Source organism: Podarcis vaucheri (assembly GCF_965113315.1).
Source record: "Podarcis vaucheri genome assembly, chromosome: 14".
NCBI lineage: Eukaryota > Metazoa > Chordata > Lepidosauria > Squamata > Lacertidae > Podarcis > Podarcis vaucheri.
Window position 1 is genome coordinate 35,750,070 of NC_138752.1, and position 21,057 is coordinate 35,771,126.

At 46.7% G+C, this 21,057-nt stretch overlaps 1 protein-coding gene across 1 annotated transcript in view; it reads right to left on the minus strand.

Annotated features, from left to right (window-relative positions):
• LOC309518710 (syntaxin-binding protein 4-like) overlaps window positions 1–15,312 on the minus strand; it is a 60,607-nt gene extending 45,295 nt beyond the window's left edge. Inside the window, exon 1 of the mRNA XM_082199087.1 lies at window positions 14,851–15,312. Coding sequence (XP_082055213.1) covers window positions 14,851–14,915 — 65 coding nt within the window. The 5' untranslated portion in view covers window positions 14,916–15,312. The remainder of the gene's footprint in view (window positions 1–14,850) is intronic.
• Between the last annotated feature and the right edge of the window lie 5,745 nt (window positions 15,313–21,057).

Below are 21,057 nucleotides of genomic sequence, written 5' to 3' on the forward strand. Positions count from 1 at the left end.
GCTCGGGCAGGGGTACCTTTACCTTTACCACTTCAAAGCCCTCTATGCCTAACTTGTGGTCTGGCTTGGTCTGCTGCGGCAGAACGAGATGGTTGCATCCTGATGTGGGGGGTGGGGTGGACAGCACCCACGTGAAGCTGCAAATGGAGGGGTGTCATTTTTGAAAGTGCCCCCTTGGATAAACAACCTCCCTGCAAAGTTTAAACAACAACAACACTGGCCACATCAGGTAGAAAGGTTCCAGCCCTATTTCACTCCCTGCAGTGCTCGTTTTCTAAATACTGGGTGTTCTTTACATAGGAGAGCACCCAGCCCTGCTGTTGCTGAAGAAGAAGAGGAGGAAGAAGAAGAAGAGGAGGAGTTTGGATTTGATATCCGATTTTATCACTACCCTAAGGAGTCTCAAAGCGGCTAACATTCTCCTTTCCCTTTCTCCCCCAAAACAAACACTCTGTGAGGTGAGTGGGGCTGAGAGACTTCAAAGAAGTTTGACTAGCCCAAGGCCATCCAACAGCTGCATGTGGAGGAGCGGAGACACGAACCCAGTTCACCAGATTACTAGTCTACCGCTCTTAACCACTACACCACACTGGCTCTCAGTCGATACTGACCCGATGGCAGGGCCTTCTTGGTATTGCTTCCACATTTGTGGAGCACCTCTCTGGTGAACATTCATTTTCAGCCAGGTCTTTCATAGATGAAAGCTACTGTTCTTGGCAACCTTGAAATTATTAGCTATGAGGACATATACCTGAGCTTTGATGTTTCTACATGTTTAATGTCTCTAAATGGTTTTTTAAAAAAAACATTAAAATATTTTTATTTGATTTTACAAATTCGTTCACACCCATAATCACAAATAATAAAAATTACACCGGGTTCTTCCGAATCTCAGACCTCCCTCCTCCCATCCATGGGTTCTTTAGTTTAGGTAGCTTAAAAAAAAGTTTTTAATGCATCCATTGTTTTGTGATTTTGTCGTTTGCCACCCTGGGAGGAGGAAAAACAAACCCCTGTGTTGCAATACAGAGATATCTGCTCAAATACAGCTGGATCAACTGTTTCAAAGATGAATCTTTGTCAGCAAGTAATTTTTTAGAATAGCCATGCAGGTAAATATAATACTTGTGGATCAGAGCTCATTAATCAGTGTAGCTAACTGATGCTGATAAAACCAATGTTTGGTTTGTGGACGCGGGTGGCGCTGTGGGTTAAACCACAGAGCCTAGGACCTGCCAATCAGAAGGTCAGCAGTTCGAATCCTCATGACAAGGTGAGCTCCCGTTGCTCAGTCCCTGCTCCTGCCAACCTAGCAGTTCGAATGCACGTCAAAGTGCAAGTAGATAAATAGGTACCGCTCCGGCGAGAAGGTAAATGGCGTTTCTGTGCGCTGCTCTGGTTCACCAGAAGTGGCTTAGTCATGCTGGCAACATGACCCGGAAGCTGTACGCCGGCTCCCTTAGCCAATAAAGCGAGATGAGCGCCGCAACCCCAGAGTCGGCCATGACTGGACCTAATGGTCAGGGGTCCCTTTACCTTTACCTTAAGAACTTATAAACTGTATGGAATTACTTGCTGACGAAGATTCATCTTCGAAACAGTTGATCCAATCCAGTTATACTGTTCTGCTTGTTTGCTGATTGCTATTGAATTCGTTACGTTGGAGCACCCACTACAATACTTCTTGGACATTGAAAGGTATCCTGCCTACATCGTGGTCTTCATCGCCAGTAACTCATTACGTTGACTACTCTTTGGTTATAGACTGACGTATATATTATTTGGAAATTGTTAATGTTTGATGACATTTTGCTACCAATCATATTACATTTATTACATTCATTAGTTACGTGTTGCCGCTGTATTTGAGCAGATAGCCCTGGGAGGAAGGGCATGTGTGTGTGATTGGAATTAAATCCCTCTGTTTTCATGGGATTTATTCCCTAGAAAGCGTTTCTTTGGGAATGGTGGCCTTAGGAGACTATCATGGGCTCAATATATGCCCCATGTATTCATTGCTAGTCCTGCTGAAAGTAGAGGCATTGACAATATTTTGGCCACCTCATGAGAAGAGAAGACTCCCTGGAAAAGACCTTGATGTTGGGAAAGATGGAGGGCACAAGGAGAAGGAGGATCAGGACAGAGGACGAGGTGGTTGGACAGTGTTCTCGAAGCTACCAGCATGAGTTTGACCAAACTGCGGGAGGCAGTGGAAGACAGGAGTGCCTGGTGTGCTCTGGTCCATGGGGTCATGAAGAGTCGGACACGACTAAACGACTAAACAACTAAACAACAACAACAGGCCTGTTAATTCCAGTGGTCTGCTCTGAGTTTGAGGCAACCCACTGAGCACAGGGGAATTCCTACTTGGTGACACCAAACCAGTCACTTGGGAAAAAGAGAGGAAGTCAGCCCTTGAGTTAGCCATGCTCAATGCATTTGTGCACAAATCGACTCCTAATTGATCTTGATTTGAATTACAAGAATATCGTTTGCTAGAGAAAGCGCCAGACCCAGTAGACATCTGATCACTTTTGAACCCATCAATTTTGACAAACAGAATTTTTAAACAGAATGGCAGCATCACCAAGGCTAGCACTTGGGTAGCATGGAGAGTAATTTAATCTGGGTTAAAGCCCCACATTTCCCCTCCCACACAAGATCATGTCCACCCCTCACTATTTGCTTCTGAAGATTCAGCTTGCAACAGGCATCACCTTCGGGGGGAAATAGCTGTCAGAAGAGGTTATTTTCAGAAGAAAATTGGCACACGGCCCTGTGATCCATATTGGGAGTGGAAGCATGTTTTGGATCAGGGGTCAAAAATAAAAATGGACAGTTTTAACACACTCTTAAAAAGAAAGAATAGGTTTCCATGCAATTTCTCCCTGATATGAACAAAAATATGAAGATTTCACTGTTACGCTACATTTCCTAAAAACACACCATTGAACCTGAGTGAGTAGCAGCCTGTTTATATTTTTAATAAGTAACAATAAGAAATACATTTGAAAAATGACTAATTCACTGACTGTGTTCTTAGCTGTCCCTTCTCCCCCAAATTTGAGGTAGTTCAACTGCAGATTCGCTGGTAATGCAAAGGGAGAGAGATACATCTGCCCCTCCAAGTGTCCCTATTCTCCAGGGACAGTTCCAGATTTAGAGAAGCTGTCCTGGTTTCTGATTTGATCCTAGAATGTCCCTCTTTTCCTTAGGACGTCCCTATTTTCATTGGAGAAATGTTGGCAGGTATGGTAGGATGTCACTAATTTCATCGAAGGGCATGGAGTTATGCGGCCCCTGAACCAAGGAGATAAGCAATTATACAGCCTTTAGAAGACACCTGGAGGGTAGCTTTGTATAGGGAAGTTTTTTTAATGCAGGTTTTGGTGTCTTCGGGTGTCTTCCCGTGTAAGAGTCGGGGTGTCTGGGCGACGTTTCGACGAGGTCTCACTCGTCATCTTCAGGCTGGTGCTTTCGGCTTCTTGTTACTGGAACAGAGCAGAATCTGGTGTTTGAGTTCCTATAAATACTGTTGAGGGGTGTGGTGTATAGCCTCCAACGTTCTGGGCAGAGAGGAAGTTCCTAGATTAGTGTGCCTTTTCTTCTTTTGTTCCTTAATTACTTGAGGGATATCTTGAGTGATTTCATGAGTGATATTCTGAATATCACTGGGTGGGTCATTAAGTGTAGATTAGTTGCTAAAGCTTTCGTGTCTTGACCTCTTGAGCTTGTGAAGAGTTTTTCTGAGAAGATGGCTGTGCTGCATTTAGTTGTGCTCTGGCTTGGCTTCGTGTATAGGGGCGAGCTGTGATTTTGTGCCTTGTGCCAGCCAGATCTGTGTAGGGATTGCAGACCCAAACCCAGACCCTCTCCACAGACATATTACAGACTCCATCCAGTAGCCAAACTATAGTGGCACCTCCGGATGCTGCACCCCCCTGCAATCCCTACACAGATCTGGCTGGCACAAGGCACAAAATCACAGCTCGCCCCTATACACGAAGCCAAGCCAGAGCACAACTAAATGCAGCACAGCCATCTTCTCAGAAAAACTCTTCACAAGCTCAAGAGGTCAAGACACGAAAGCTTTAGCAACTAATCTACACTTAATGACCCACCCAGTGATATTCAGAATATCACTCATGAAATCACTCAAGATATCCCTCAAGTAATTAAGGAACAAAAGAAGAAAAGGCACACTAATCTAGGAACTTCCTCTCTGCCCAGAACGTTGGAGGCTATACACCACACCCCTCAACAGTATTTATAGGAACTCAAACACCAGATTCTGCTCTGTTCCAGTAACAAGAAGCCGAAAGCACCAGCCTGAAGATGACGAGTGAGACCTCGTCGAAACGTCGCCCAGACACCCCGACTCTTACACGGGAAGACACCCGAAGACACCAAAACCTGCATTCCTGTACCCGTGAAAATCTACGAAAGCAAATAAGTTTTTTTAATGTTTCAAGTTTTATTTTTATTTTTATATGTTGGAAGCCGCCTAGAGTGGCTGTGGCAACCCAGTCAGATGGGCGGGAAATACCGTATTTTTCGCCCCATAGGGCGCACCGCCCCATAGGACGCACCTAGTTTTTTTGGGGGGGGGGAATAAAGGAAAAAAATTATTTCCCCCCAGGCACGGGGCTGGCGCGGGGGAAGCCCGAGCTTCCCCCACCCCCACCCCCCAGAACAGCCTGCTATCCGCAAGCCTAGGGAGCCGCGCCAGTCTCCCCAGGCTTGCGGAGAGCTGCATGAAGCCCGGGCGCGCTCTTCAGCGTGCCCCAGGCTTCGGAATGCAGGCAGCTCTTGGGAGCCCGGCGTGAAGTCGCGCTGGTCTCCCAAGGGTTGCACAGAGCTTCCTGAAGCCTGGAGAGCGAGAGGGGTCGGTGCGCACAGACCCCTCTCACTCTCCAGCCTTCAGCGAAAGCCTGCATTTGCCCCATAGGATGCACACACATTTCCCCTTCATTTTTGGAGGGGAAAAGTGCATCCTATAGGGTGAAAAAATACGGTAAATAAATAAATAAATAAATAAATAAATAAATGGGTTGCCATACGTGCTGAATTTCCTGGACATAGTCGGAATATGGCAGTCGAAAATCGCTAAAATGTCCTGGAATGTTGGAGCATATGATATATTTGTCTTTCCGAAAGGACAAGGCAGAAAAACCAGCCACTTTAGCACAGACTTGGCTTAAAGAAGTGCACCTTCATTCCGCCCCTCTCCAAATGTTAGCATTAGAAGACATGGAATAATCATGCCCCCTCGGCTCAATTAGGAACATCTGACATAATAAACAAGACAAAGGTATCTATAAACATGTGCAAAGTGAAATTCCCATATGAGAATGGGGAAAAAAACTTTTCTGTGAGAATGGCTTTCGTTCCTGGCACGCTTCAGTCTTACTTGCTGTCCATTTTAGATCCATTTTAAACAGGGCTTAATTTTAACTAGGCCTAAGACCCTGGACACTGGTGGTGCTGTGGGTTAAACCACAGAGCCTAGGGCTTGCCGATCAGAAGGTTGGCGGTTCGAATCCCTGAGACGGGGTGAGCTCCCATTACTTGGTCCCTGCTCCTGCCAACCTAGCAGTTTGAAAGCACATGACCCAGAAGCTGTCTACAGACAAACGCTGGCTCCCTCAGCCAATAAAGCGAGAAGAGTGCCGCAACCCCAGAGTCATCTGCAACTGGACCTAATGGTCAGGGGTCCCTTTACCTTTTAAGACCCTGGACCTTGTTTTCAGAGCCCTTGCAGGAAATGAGAAGTGATGTGATAGGAGCAGAAGATGCTGAGCATGTACAGAGTGTATTTCTTTCTCACCACAGAGTAAGAAAAGTACTCCTTGTGCAACTAAGATTAAGGAAGTCATAACATCACCACCACCACCACCACAACAACAATAGAGTGGTTTAGTCACTTGCTATTAGGGATGGGTGAATATGTCAATTTTGGTGTATCTTTGTTTCTCATTTTTCAGTTGGCTGTGTGTGTGTGTGTGTGTGTGTGTGTCCCCTCAGGAAATTTATTTGCATTTACTGCGAATTTATCTACTCATCTTTGTATGCAGTTTTTCCTAATGTACACATTTTTTTTGCAAAGCAATTTCCCCTAATATAATGCATTTTTATATTCTTTTAGATTCTAATACCCTAGTGAAGGTGCACAACTTGGCTGGAAAACTGCGTTGCAAAATTCAGAAAAATGAGAATTTTTGCAAGATGGCCATGTTTCAGTTCACTTATAGTTTCAAAAGGCAAGAATTGCGTAGATTGGCCTTTAAATGTGAACTGGGCCGAATTTCTCCCCCATCCCTGTTTGCTACACAAAAAACCCCATTGAGATTAATAGACCTAAGTCACGTTCATTCATTTCAATGAACCTACTCCGAGTAAAATTAACATTGGCTGCAATCCCATGCATTTACATCATCATCATCATCGGAATCCATGATAATGTTCATCCGTACAACATTTTTTGCCCTATTGTAAAAATGCACCATATATAATGGCATCATATTGCATCCTTGAATTTCCTTGTTTATTTGAAATGAGGAGGAGGAGGAGGAGGAGCAGCAGGAGACTTTGGCTAGGCACGCTCCCTTCTGGGGGGAGAGAGAGAGAGCATAATGGGGCGTTATCTCCTACCTTTCCGTATCAAATTCTGCCACATGTGGAGGCTGGAAAAGTACTAGGCCAAGATCTTTTTCCTTCTTCTCTTTCTCCTTCTCCTTCTCCTTCTGTTTCTCCATCTCCTTCTCCTCCTCCCCCTCACATCCCCAAACTCTCTAACAAATTAATCTTTTAATCAGTCACTGAGTTGGGCCATATTTATCAAAGTGATGGGGACACATTATCTCCCTGGCCATCTGTTTGCTGCCCTCCAAAGCTGGCTTGCTGGACAAAATCCTAATAAAAGTGTAAGGACAGCTGAACATCAGGCCGCACAGCTGGCCCTTTTCACACGCAGGGGGCCGCTCTGGCCATAGAGCTCCGGCTTTTGCTCAGGGCGGGCAACTTGCCGCTGATGCGTCACCAGAACTAATCATCCCCATATTGGAGAACAAACAGAGCAGCCTCTGCCGGGAGGGCTGCCATTTCTTATTCTCTTTCTCTGGCCAGGGTTGGAATGGGCCTGGCATCTGCTGGGGTCCACACTCTGACAGAAGGCTCACTGTCAACCGTGGCTGCCCCCTGCTTTCCTCCCCAGAAGCAGGCAAGCTGCTAAGTCTGCTAAGATCTCCTTCCCAGCACCTCCCAGAACCAGCCAATGCTGATGCCTAGTGGCATTAAAGACTACATAGTCTCAATGCAGTGCAAGTGTGTACCTTCTCCTTGCCAGAAGGCCTTAAAGACCACAAAGCCATGACGAAGTGCAACATACCAAGCTACCTTACACCAAGTCAGACCATTGGCGCATTTAGTTCAGTGCCATCAGGCAGGGGCTCTCCAGGATTTCTGGCAGGTAACCCTCCCAGCCCTAGCTGGGGATGCTGGGGATTGAACCCGGTGCCTTCTGCATGCAAGGCAGATGCACTAACGCTGAGCTGCAGCTCTTCTCCTAGAAGAGGCTTATACTGAGTCAGACCACTGGTTCATCTAGTCCTGTATTGTCTACACAGTGACTCTCCAGGGTTTCAGAGCTGTACCTGGAAGTACCAGGGATTGAACCAGGGACCTTCTGCAGGCAAAGCAGGTGTGCTGCTGCTGATTTGCAGCCCTTTCCCTGATGCTCCTTGTGCCAGCAGCAGTGATTCGGGCACTCTGCACCAGCTGGAAGAGGTTAGAAGAGAAAGGGAAAGGTGGTGGCCATGGTGATGGAGGAAGTAGTTGAGACAGTGGGGCATCTGCCCCACACACTGTGCCTAAGGGGCCTGGAGGTCCAGTAGGGCAGGTAGGGGTCCACAACAGGGACCAGGGAAATATGGAATCAGCCAAGGCTGGGGCCAGTACCTGTGGCATCTGTCCCACAATGCATCTGGCAGGGTTGGTTTGTTCATGATGCATGGATGGGTAGTTGCCTCAGGCGGCAGGCCATGGCGGCTGCTAGTATTGCCATGGCCAGCTGCCCCCATTGCCGACTGTGGCAGCCACCACTGCTGGTTGCCACCAGCACCATTAACAGCCACTGCTGCACCCACAGGGCAGCAGCTGGAGGAGCAGCTGAAGGAAGCTGTTTACCAGCAGATTGTTTTTCTCCTTCAAGGAGTTAGTAAATAATACACACATTTTTCAGAACAGGTCAATGATGCCCTGGGAAAGTGGCAGCCTAAACTGTTTAAAAGGAAAGATGGAGAGGAAGTTTAAAAAGAAGAAGCTGGTGACTATGCTACTGTCTCTAATAGGGATGGAGGAACCAGTCAATGTTGGTTTCTCATTTTCTAAGAATCTGCCTACTTCGCTTTCTCATTTTCCAAGAATCTGTCAGTTTGTTTCTCTTAGTTTCTCATTTTTATAATATATATATATATATTTTAAAGTCCACCAACATTTTAATCTGATTTTCTCCTAATATTCACAGTTTTGTATGCATTTTTGTGCAAGAAGATGCATTTTTTTGCCTGTTATGTTCACCAATACATGCATTCTTGTACACACTTTCCCCTAATATAAGAATTTGGGGATCAGAGAATTTCACTGCAAAATTTAGAGAAGGGCGAACTTCAAAGGATAGATGTGCTTCAGTTCACAAATAGATTCATGGATTGCGAATTAAACAGGTCTGCATTGCAACACAATCCGAAGCCAACTTCTCCCCCCAAAGTATGTTCCCTGTCTGCAGGTCATCTGAAATACAGGAGGAATGCAGCTGTAACTGGAAAATTGTGGCAAAAATTGTTTCAGGCAAGCGACTAAGGAGGAGCTTAAGAGGGGGAAAGATCTTCAACTGTGCAATGATCTTTTGACTGTGAAAGTCATCTGCATTTCTCCTGCCCCACCCCTGTGAGTGTGAAGATAGCACATCCCCACCTTTGCAGCCTAAGAGACCAACTCTAAGGAAAGCTCTCCCTTTTCAGAAGCATCTCTAGCAGCTACCCAAAGTACCATATGCACACCTGACCATAAGGCGCACCTACTTTTTTTTGGGGGGGGGGGAATTCAAGAAAAAAAAATGCGGCTCTTGGGGGCTTTTGCAGGAGGTGGGGGAAGTGAGAGAGCCTCACTCTGTCCCTTCCCCCACCTCCCACAAAAGCCAGGGATAGCCGCGTGAAGCCTCCCCAGGGCAGCGGGATGAAGCTCCCCGCTGCCCTGCGGAGGCTTCGCGGGCTACCCCAGAGCTGCTCAACCCAAACAGCAGGTCAGGGCTGGTGAGGGAAGCCCGGGTCCCCCCCCGCCCCGCCCCAGGGACCACACATTCGCTCCATAAGACACACAGACATTTCCCCATGGATTTTAAGAGGGGAAAAGTGTGTCTTATGGAGCAAAAAATATGGTAGTCAGTTGGGCAGGGGGTACTTACCTGAACTCCCATCAGCAATATCACAGCAGCTAACTGGGCAGAAGAGGGTCAAGGTGTTAGTGAGTTCAGTATGGTGTAGACACCCTGGTGGGAGCACTATATTGGCTCTGCTGGTGTCTTGCTGCTGTGCCATCCCTCCCAATCTCTCTCCTGATAAGCTGCAGAGATCCCAGGGATAGGAGGCTCAGGCAAGCATCAGTACCCTACCATGCTACTAGTAGCTACTTTCTACTCTTCTGGCCCCATTATAGTTGTAATTTCCCTAACCAACGATGTGGTTGGCATAGCATAACTGGCTAGTAATGTACCTTTAAAAAGGCACTTCAGACCCATTGGTCGTTCTCTGCCCAAACTCAGACTCCAGCTGCCTCCTGACTTTTCCAGGTATGATTCCGTTTTATACCAGCATATTTAGACTGTGCAAAATTCAAGGTTTTTTTTGCCTTAAGGATAGCGATGGGCAAATGCCCTGGAAAAGGGTGGGATAATGTCGATGCTGAGCAGCTCACTAATAACCTCCACACGAACCAATCGCAACAAGCACCCAATGGACAGCAACTTTGTGTGACCACCATGCAATCTTGTGCAAACAAATGAGGATGGACACTCAATAAACAGACTGTTTGGTAGAGTCCTCCTTCCCAGTCATCAGATAGTATAATAATATATTCCTTTTGATACAAATTTCTGAGCTGGGACAGAGAGGAAGTTAAGGAGGCAGGAACTATTTCCACATATTTAGACTGTGTGGGCTCATTGCTCAGAGCGAGAACAGATATTGCATCTGGTGATCTCACTTGTAGTTCCAGCACATAATGCGACTCTACAGCGGCAGTTGGGGTTATTGCATTTTGCAGGGTACCAAATTAAGTTTGGGTGCAGTGCCTGTACACAGACAAGCTAAAGGCCCTGTGCATTCTAGAGTCACTCAAAGCAAGGGAGATGAGATTGGGGACAGCGGCTGTGAACCTGCTGCCCATCCAATGCATTGAGCCTGTGCACATTCTAGCGGTGTTCACGTGTTACATTCAATGAGTGTACAATCGGTGTGTCTATATACACTAAAAGTTGAGCTGTACACTTGTATTGTTATTCTCATGGGGCATTCGCACATTGCGTTCAACAAGTGTACAATTTTTGTACCTATGGACACAGATAGCTGAGCTGTACACTCATACAGTTATTCACATGCAATGTTCAATGGGTGTACATGTGTACACAACAGCTGAGCTACACCAAACAAGTGCAGTCTCTCTGTCCTCCATCCAGACAATCAAGAGGCATTATCAGAGTTCAAGGGCACAGTCCATCCAGGCAAAAACACTCAAGTGGGTGCTTAAACCAGGATTTTTGAGAGGCGTGGCTTGGGGAGAAGGGGTGTGGTTGGGAAGGCTGTGGTGTAAGGAGAGTTTTGAAGGCTAGATAGAGAGGCTTGGAGGGCTGCTCTTGGCTCCCAGGCCTGAGGCTCCCCACCCCTGGTCTAATCAAAAGGTAAAAAGAATCCCTTTCCTGCAAAAACATAATACCATTGAAAAGAACAGCAAGTTTCAAATGCACCAGATAACATTCTTTTGCAGCGCTTTTGGCTAAGGCTACCAGATTTCCCCCCCCCCCAAAGAATCCGGGGACACTTTAAAAATAAAAATAAAAGAAAAAAGTTATTTTTAAAAAACCATTTTTTAAAAAAAAATTAAGAAGTAATATCTTCTCTTCTGGGTCTCCTCTGTTGTGCAGCTTTTCTCTTGGCTGATTTCTTGGAGTGCTATCTGCTATGGAGAAGGCTCGGGTCAGGCCTGGGCTCGGCCACATGTCCTTGCCTCCTGGTGCTCTCCTACCTCTCTTCCTCAGCAGCAGTGGACAGAGCAGAGAGGCAAGGTTGGGGCTCCCCTCTTTTTTCTCCTTTCTCTTTCTCTCTCTTCCTTCTCCTCCTTCTTTCCTCCTTCTCCTTCTCCTTTCCTCCTTCTCTGAGTCGGCTCTGGGGTTTTTACTGGCCCTGGAGCTCCACTGGGCAGTCAGCAAGATGGCCTGGTGCTCTCGCACCCGGCTTGATTTGGGTCATGGGGAGGGTCAGCGGTTCCCCCAGTTGGGTCATCCCCAGTTCCCCCTCAGCAGTGGCAGTCTCAGCAGCCCAGAGCCAGCCTGGTAGTGCAGTTGGCTCTGGCTGGCTTCAGGAGCTCGCTGCCCTGGCACCCGCCATTTTGCCTCACTGGAAGTCCCCATATGATGTGTCTTGTGCCTTTGAACCAATCACACAACATTCATTCCCTACCAATAAATCTACAACACTTAAAATATAAACCCGGGGACATTAAATGAAATCCAGGGACATTCCGGGGACGGATTTTGTCCGGGGACATATTTGTAAATTCGGGGACTGTCCCCGGGAAACAGGGACACCTGGTAACCATACTTTTGGATGTTTCCCTCCCATTTCTGCTGTAGGCTGGTGTCATTCCTTTGCTACTGGATCTTTTCACAGCCTGCTGCTCACCATACTGGCTCATCAGTCCATGTCCCCCTTTTTATCCTCATGACAACCCTGTGAAGTAGGCTAAGCTGAAAGACAGTGACTGGCCTGAGGTCACCTAATGAACTTCATGGCTGAGGGCAGATTTGAACCCTGGTGTCCCAGGTCCCAGTCCAACACTCTAACCCTTGGGTAAGCAAACTAAGGCCCAGGGGCCAGATCCAGCCCAATCGCCTTCTAAATCTGGCCTGCGAACGGTCAGGGAATCAGCATGTTTATAAATGAGTAGAATGTGTGCTTTTATTTAAAATGCATCTCTGGGTTATTTGTGGGCATAGGAATTCATTCATCCCCCCCAAAAAAATATAGTCCGGCCCCCCACAAGGTCTGAGGGACAGTGGACTGGCCCCTGCTGAAAATGTTTGCTGACCCCTGCTCTAACCACTACAGCACAGCAGCTCTCTTTTACAACCTACTACAGTTGGCTACCACCAACCTTCTCCTTCCACACTGTGCAAACAGAATCCATTGTACCTGCATATCTAGGGGTGCCATATTACAAAAGGTGAAAACCCAGACACAAAACTGCTTTTGCAAAATCTCAAAAAAAAGAGAGAAGTTTTTGAGCTAAAGGAAATTCAGCAAAATCTAGACTTTCGACATGGGTTGCCATATGTTTGGATTTCCCTCCCAGACACTGCTTCTGACTGCCATATTCAGGCTATGTCCAGGAAATTCCAGACGTATGGCAACCCTATGCATATCAGTCTCTACCAGGTGTACTAGGCAAATATCTTAACACATGGAGGAGGGGTGCAGGGTTTAACATGCCACACATGTCTCCATTCATGCACGCCGATCAAAGAGTGGGGAGGACTAATGAGGGAGGTTGCCTTCAGAGGTGTATGGGGTCTGGGAGGGGGTGTGCCCCAGGGAGAGTCTTGAGGGCCAGATCAAGAGGTCTAGGGGGTGACATTTGGATCCCAAACCTTAAGTTCTTCACCCTTGCTTTAGACAAAATCCATTAATAGTTATTGGTCAGGCTCAGACTATGTACATTGGGACCTAGTGATGTCCATACTACCTGACTGGCGTCTGTTTCTGCAGAGTCTCCAGTTACACTTGGAGACTGCAAAATATCCCGTGTTAATATTACATGTTTGTGTACAGTTCAATATATTTGCAGTAACTTGTACAATGGCCAGTGTTTGTGCACATTCTCCATTCAGCTTGCACAAACCACGGCATATGCATCTATGCAAACACAGACTCAAGGCACACATACCGAACACGTCTAGTAGACTGACCCAGGGTTTTTACAACTGCATGCACATCACTGAAAGGCATTCAGGTAGGCATGAATAATATTCCCAAGCAGACCCGATCCATCCAGGGACATACCCAAATCTACAGACAAAATAGCCGTCAGCCAGGATAGCCTTCAGTCATGTCTACATGCAAAAGCGGGTTATGTGCGTACATCAGGACTTTCCTTCTCTGACAAAAGTATCTTGCAATATAACAGAGGAGACCCCCCCCCCAGGGAAAAAAAATCATGAATGCAAACTGGGGCCATTGTGTGCACAAAACGTTTCCCCCTCCCACATGTGGCTCGCTTGCTGAAACTCTGTGTGCACAAAAGAGGATACACACAGATACATATGCATGGAAGGATACAAGTTAGGTGCCTGTGCTATAGGTACACAGTCACGCCTTGCCTAAAGATGTTGGCCTGTGGGTGGTGGACACGCTCCATTCAGATTTAGGCTTGACCTGTAGGCTGCCAGTACCACAACTGCATTGCCAAGGGGAACTTAAGGATTTTGTCTCCCTAGCAATACCAACAAGGTTCAAAACATTGTCCCAAACCAATGTTCAATCTAAAATAGATGTCTGCACTGTAATCCAGACATTACTGAGTTCTCCCACAGATCTTTAGATGCGAGTCCCTAGAGAGGAATGCTCCTCAAGCTTTTTGTTGTTGTTTTGGTCACCCAGGCACCCCTTTAAATGTACTGAGTTCCCTATGCTGCTTCTCCCCCACCTGGCAACCCACCAGAAGTCCTATCTGGGGCCATCGTGTGCACAGAATTCTTGTGCAAGCCCATCACGTGCCACACACTTTGAATGGTGTAAGGATCTGTTGACTAAGGTACCAATGCAACACTGGAAGAGGTAAAGATGGGTGAAAATTGTTTCTCCCCCTACTTCTCATTTCCCTAGTCTTGTTCACCATATTTCTGCATCAGCATTTAATTTGTCAGCATTTACGGTAAATGCTTCTTCTAAACTACACACTTATTACATGCAACATTGCTTCCTACACAAATTTTCGCAATAATTTCCCCATGATATAATGGTTTTAATCTGGGTCATTTTTTACTAATATGAGCATTTTTATAAATAACCCCCCCCCCCCAGTGCATGCATGTTTGTGCCCATTTTTAAGCTGGAGAATTACACCGCAAAATTCGCAGAAGAGTGTCTTTCAAAGGATAGCTGGTTCCCAATTTGTCCATTAACAGGCTTGGAACTTCACTATATCTCCCTGCAAGTATTTATGCCAAGGAAACCTGCCCAGGAACATCCTCGCCTTTTCCAAAACAGGATATCCTCTGATTCAGTCTTTTGGCTGTGTACCAGCATCTTGGCATTTACTCTCCTTACAATGTTTTAAGAAGCTTTATGAAAAGACATTCTGATCTGCAGCTTGGTCCGGCCTCACGAATCTCTTGGGCGAACATTCCAAAGTACACAACACCACACAAAAACACACACCCCCACCCTGCCTTGGCAGCGTTCTGTTCATGCTTCCTAAAAATCCCGAAACGTCTCCACTGATGTGCAAAAGACAACCAGTTGTGCAGGAAGACACTTAAGCCTTCTCCCCACTCCCCAGACTACAAGCAGCCCCTCTTACCAATAAATCAGAGAGAGTCCGTCAAAGCGTTCAAGTTCCCTGCCAGTCGGCTTAAGATAGGACATTCTCTCGTGGCCCCGGAATAACTGGCTCCCTCCTATTGTCCCCAGCGATGGAATAAGACCGTGCAACAAATCTGGTCGCTCAGTTGCAAAGCCATATGTCAGCGACCCGACGGCAAGCGCTTTCCCCGACAATCCAAACACCTACAGAATCACGGGAGCGTTTGAGGGGTGGGATCCGATGACTCTAATTCCAAGGAAAAAATGCGACATGCGACGGGCTCCCCAGAGTTGGAGGCCTCTTGGCTCTCAGTGCGAATTGATTTGAGGAATAATTTGCAAAAGGGCAATGCCCTCAACTCCCTCCTGCGTCGGCTAACAAAGGTGGGCTGGCGCCACGGTCTTGGCCTGAGCATTTCATTCTGGCAGCCTTTCGGGCACAGCGTGCGAGGAACAGATGTTGTGACTCTTTGTTAATCCTAAGTGGCAGGTCCGTCAAGGGCAGAATCATTCCCAAGGGCTTCCAAAGGTTTTAGCTCTGGCTCCAGACATAACAACAAGAGGGTGGCTGTAAAAACCTCCCGGAAGGGACAGCTAGGATCAGAGGGACCCCCCTCCCGTGTCTCCTTTTCGCTCCTGCATGACAGAAAGCTCTCAGGAGCATCGTGGATGCTGCTGTTAGTGGGTCATGAGTCTGTTTCATGCGTTGGGGAGACAAGCAAGGCGCACCAGGAGCCCTCCGCAAGGTATCCTTGGGAATCACACTGGGGACGCAATAAACAGCAGATTGGCACGGAGCCTTTTCATTGCTCCCCACGTTTCAAACTTACAGGTGCTGCCAATCAAGTCGGCAGCCCTTCCCTCCCACTCAGTTGATAAAATACCCTTTGCCCAAGAGCAGATCAAGGAAAAGAAGATTTTATGGTTTCATTTAGTATGTAAACAGTCCAAATATCCCGCCAGCCAGCTAAAAGAAAAAAGAGAGGCAGAGAGAGAGAGAGGTTTGTTCTAGGATGTTTAAAATATAGAAAACTCTTTTAGATCACATGTGTTGTTAATTTATTTATTTTAAAAATCTCAGTATATACACATGCATAAATTTGCTGACCCGCTCTGTCCCCAACAACAAAATTCAGGCTGGGAGAGAAGAGATTAAAGAGAATAGAAATGTCCCTCTTGGAAACTTTAAAAATCCAATTTCAACAGCTAAGGAAAACAGATTAATGGATAGCTCAAGCCCTCCCCCTCAAAGGCTGCCCAGAGATAGATTAGAGAGCTGCCTTCACACTTTCCACGGCAATCATGTTTGCAACGGATACATATTTGCGTTCCAACAGTATTTGCCATGTGGGAAGAGCTGCAAACAGACATGCTCTCAGGCATGTAGTGGCCTGGCAGTACAGCACTGCGGTCCATCAGAGCTTCCTGTCAGGGATGCGGGGGGAATTCAATTCAGTTCATGTTTAAAGGCAAACCTAATTCACACTTTCCGAAACACTACATGAAGCAAAACACAGGCATCCTTCAAAATTTGCACTTCTCAGAATTTTGCAGAGCAGCCCTCCAGCCAGGCAACGTGTGCAAAAATGCATATACTAAGCTGTGCGTAAAAACACTGCAAAAATGATGGACAGAAGTGCATCCTATTAGGGAAAGTTGTTTTGCAAAAATCATGTAAAACCATGTATAAACTAAAGGTGCATATTAGGATAAATTCAAGAAAATGCTGACAAATTTCCATGAGGCCTTCTATTTTTTATTTTTTAAAAAAATCACAGACTGATGTGGAAAGGTTGAGATCTGAACTTAAGATGGGGGAAAGGATTGGAAACGGATATATTTGCCCATCCTTACTCCCTGGGCGCTTAGGATTGCATGCCTGCTCATCACATTTTCTGTATTTGCTTTGAGGGATACGAGTTAGCAAAGCCACAAATAGCAGAGCTTCCATATCATCTGAACTATGATGCCTCAGAAAGGGATAGTTCATAGAATGATTAATAGAATCACACAGACAAGCAACAGGCCAAGATGACTGTCCTATGAAAGGTGGTGTATCTGCCTCAGTTTCTCCCAGGTTCTCATTTTTCATAGTCTATGGTTCAGTTCAATACATTTCCACATCAGCATGGAATGTTTATTTCCAAAAAAAAAGGTCCTCATGAAAATTTGTCTACATTTTAGGGAACCTTCCTGCTAACATACATATTTTTGTATGGTATATTGCCAAATGTGCACGTTTTTGCAATCAACTAATTAAAAATGTCTTTATCAGGGGAAGTGTGCATAAGAACCCAGATGTTTGTGAACATAGTGTGCAAAATATATCAGGGGAAATTGCTTTCCAAAAATGAGGAGATGAGGTAGCCCAATATGTTTAAACTTACTGAATTGTGTTACTTCTTAGTGAGCGATCGGGAAAAATGTTGGCTGCATGCTTAGACCTCCGTATTTTAAGACCTAAGTCTGCACAGAGTGATTCAATAATTCAACCCATGAAGCATTCCCCTAGAGGTATATGCTGGGGGGACTTTACCTACTGAATTTCTGCTTGTAAAACAATTATAAAAGGCATAGGACTTTATCTTGGAGAAAATGGTTGGTGACCCTACAGCTTATTACTGCAAACTGGAGAAGAATATGACCTTCTGACTGTCTTTAGCTGAAGGCACTTTTTGAATCATGATCCCTAGTATTGTGTAGCATACAGCAAAGGACACAGAATGCCAAACATAAGGGGTGTTTGCGCACGCCTAAGGCTGCCACCTCCTGCAAGCCTGAGACTATAGCAGTGGTGTTTTTTTGTTTTTTTTAAAAAAAGGAAATGTATAAAAATCAGCAACGGATGGGGAGAAGATGTACAGAAGACTGGAAGGAAGAGGAACAGAGAGAGCATTGAAACTGACAAGATTGGTCCATCCTTCGGTATGCGTCTTCTTTCAAATGTCTTCCTTTGTGCAAATGCCAGCTGAGATCCACCACAACGAAAGAGCTTTCAGATTTGGCAAGAACTTTCCCCTGCCATAGTTAGAGAGATGAGCAGAAGCTGCAGGTGGGTGGGCATGGAGCTGTGAAGAACCAAGGCACCTGCCAGGGTGCATAGGTCTATTGGATCACGGGTGTTAGTGAAGCTAAGAGGTTAATCGCTGGTGGAGATGTGTCACACCTTGGCAAGGGGCTCCTGATGGAGTCGATGGCAAGCAAAGGCATTAGTGGCACAAAGCCACGCTGAAGCTCCAGGCCTCTTAATAGGCACTGCTGTGATTAAACAGTGCTGAGCCCACTGAGGACTGTGTTACAGGCGAGCGGCCCCCTTTACACCGTGGGTGGGGAATTCCAGGCTTGGGCGCTGAATGCCACACTCCCTTGGGATTCACCCCTCCTTAGACCACACATACCCTCCAGGCCGCACCCCTCACCTGACTTGAGCATTCCTGGTTGGCTGGTTTCATGGACTGCTTGGACGCAGAGGAATGGTGCGAGGAACCAGCTGGGGAACCCCCAAAGGGAAGGAGGCTCAGAGCCTGGGGACTGGTGGTCGGACAACAGTGAGTGGTCAGAGGGAGAAGGCTGAGAAGAGGAGGTGTCAGAAGCTGAAGTGGTGATAGGACTTAGCGATCTGGGAGAGTCTGTAGCAGAGAGAAGTGCAAAACCAGAGGCAGAAGCTGAAGCAGGAGAATGGAAGGAAATAGGCCAAGTGGCAGACACGAGTCAGGCCGGTGAAGAGTCATGGGTGTCTCCCCCTCCTGCAAGCGACAAGCTCCCCTCTTCCTCCCTGTCTCCCAGAACAAGAAGAGGCATGAAAAGAGCATAGGAGAAGATGGATCCATGCAGGGAGCCAGTCTCAGATTGCTTGGAAAAAGCCCTGGAGAGGAGTGGACTTGTGGGAAGGTGGGGACTTGCAATCTCAGCAACTGACCCATGGGGCAAGACCTACTGGGAATGCCCTGCTGTACTCATGAGGCCTGACACTAAGTCAGTGCAGATTGTGTTCTTGCTAATAGGGAGTTACCTGCAATTTGAACGGTATGATATACTGCTGGCTCAATCCTGACAGCTGGAATGTGTCCTTGAACCCTGAAGATGCCTCTTGCTTGCCTGGATGGAGGAGGGAGAGGGGTGTGCCAGCGTGTGTAGAAAGTGGCCTGAAGTAAAATTCACATTTGTTGCTCCACTCACTTTTTCTTCTCACGTGGCCCCCCCAAAGACTGCCCAGAATGGAATGCGGCCCTCCAGCTGGAAAAGGTTCCCCATTCCACTTTACCTGCTCAGTGAACCAAGGAGAGATCTGTGTAGGGGAAGGGCTCAGGGCTGGAGCATCTGCTTTGCATGCAGAAGGCCCCAGGTTCAATCCTTCACATCTCCAGGTAGGGCTGGGAATGCCCTCTCTGAAATCCTGCAGAAGAGCTGCCAGTAAGTAATAATTATAATTTATTATTTATACTCCGCCCATCTGGCTGGGTTTCCCCAGCTACTCTGGGCGGCTCCCAATCGAATATTAAAAACACAATACAGCATTAGATGTCTTTTAAAAGTAGGATAGTTGCTTATTGCCTTGACATCTGGTGGGAGGGCGTTCCACAGGACAGGTGCCACTACCGAGAAGGCCCTCTGCTTGGTTCCCTGTAACCTCACTTCTCACAGTGAGGGAACTGCCAAAACTGGATCTCAGTGTCCGGGCTGAACAATGGGGGTGGTGACGCACCATCAGGTATACAGGACCAAGGCCGTTTAGGGCTTTAAAGGTCAGCACCAACACTTTGAATTGTGCTCTGAAACGTACTGGTTGATAATGCTGTTGATAACGCTAAGCAGAATGAGCCAAGGGTCTGACTTGGCATAATACGGCTTCCTATATTAGACTTGGTTAGGGAGATGACGTGTACATTATCTTCTGCATTCACCTTCAGCATAAGAGTCTAGGAACCTAAAAAGGGTTCTGCTAGATCAGTCCCTCTAGTCTATTATCCTCTTCTCACAGTGACCACCCAGATGCCCCAATGGGAAGTCTGCCAACAGGACTTGAACGTAACAACACTCTCCCCACATCACGAGTCCTGTGGCATCACCGAGGCATGGAGTGGCAGGCAGAGGCATGCAAATATAATAACAAATAGTAGTAGTAGTAGTAGTAATTGCTATTGTTATTATTAGCATCAAGAGGACTGTCCACCTCACTCCCTCATTTGTAAAATCAGCACATGCCACTTTATGTTCCAGGTTACCAAGCTCAGAGCAAGCCAGGATCTTAAACCATAGTCTGACTGTAAAGGTAAAGGGATCCCTGACCATTAGGTCCAGTCGTTGCCGACTCTGGGGTTGTGGCTCTCATCTCACTTTATTGGCTGAGGGAGCCGGCGTACAGCTTCCGGGTCATATGGCCAGCATGACTAAGCCACTTCTGGTGAACCAGAGCAGCGCACGGAAACGCCGTTTACCTTCCTGCTGGAGCGGTACCTATTTATCTACTTGCACTTTGACGTGCTTTCGAACTGCTAGGTTGGCAGGAGCAGGGACCGAGCAACGGGAGCTCACCCCGTCACAGGGATTCAAACCACCGACCTTCTGATTGGCAAGCCCTAGGCTCTGTGGACAAAATAGGGAACAATGGTAGTTTGCAGCAAAGGTAATGTGTGCTTGGGCAAAATGTTTGTTGAGTTCTCAGCTGGTTAAGCCAAGATTGGGGACAGACAAATCTGTCAATATCATTTTCTTTCATCTTCTCATTTTTCCAGTCTTCAATTCAGTTCTTCACATTTGTGCAACAATATGCTCTTTAAAAAACACACACACACAAATCACCAGCATTTTAGCGTGCTCTTTTCACCCAAAACTGAAAACCCAACGTCTCACTCATGACAGCAGCAGCAGCACTCCAACCAAACTGAACATCTGAGTCCTACTTAGCTGGCAAGGCCACCTTCATTTAAAAGCCCCTAGACACCAACTGAATGTAGCCCAGGGGCTCCCTCTTGTGGGCAACATAGAGCACATCAGCTTAGCATGGCTTGGCAACATGGACCATGTACGGCGATCAGAGAATCTATCATACTTGCTCAACGCTTAGGGCCCAGGTTCTCCGTTGTGGGGAAACATACAAAACTGCCTTTTAATCAATCAGATCATTGGTCCATCTAGCTCAGTATTGTCTACACGGACTGGCAGAAGCTCTCCAGGGTTTCAGGCCATGGATCTCTCCCAGCCC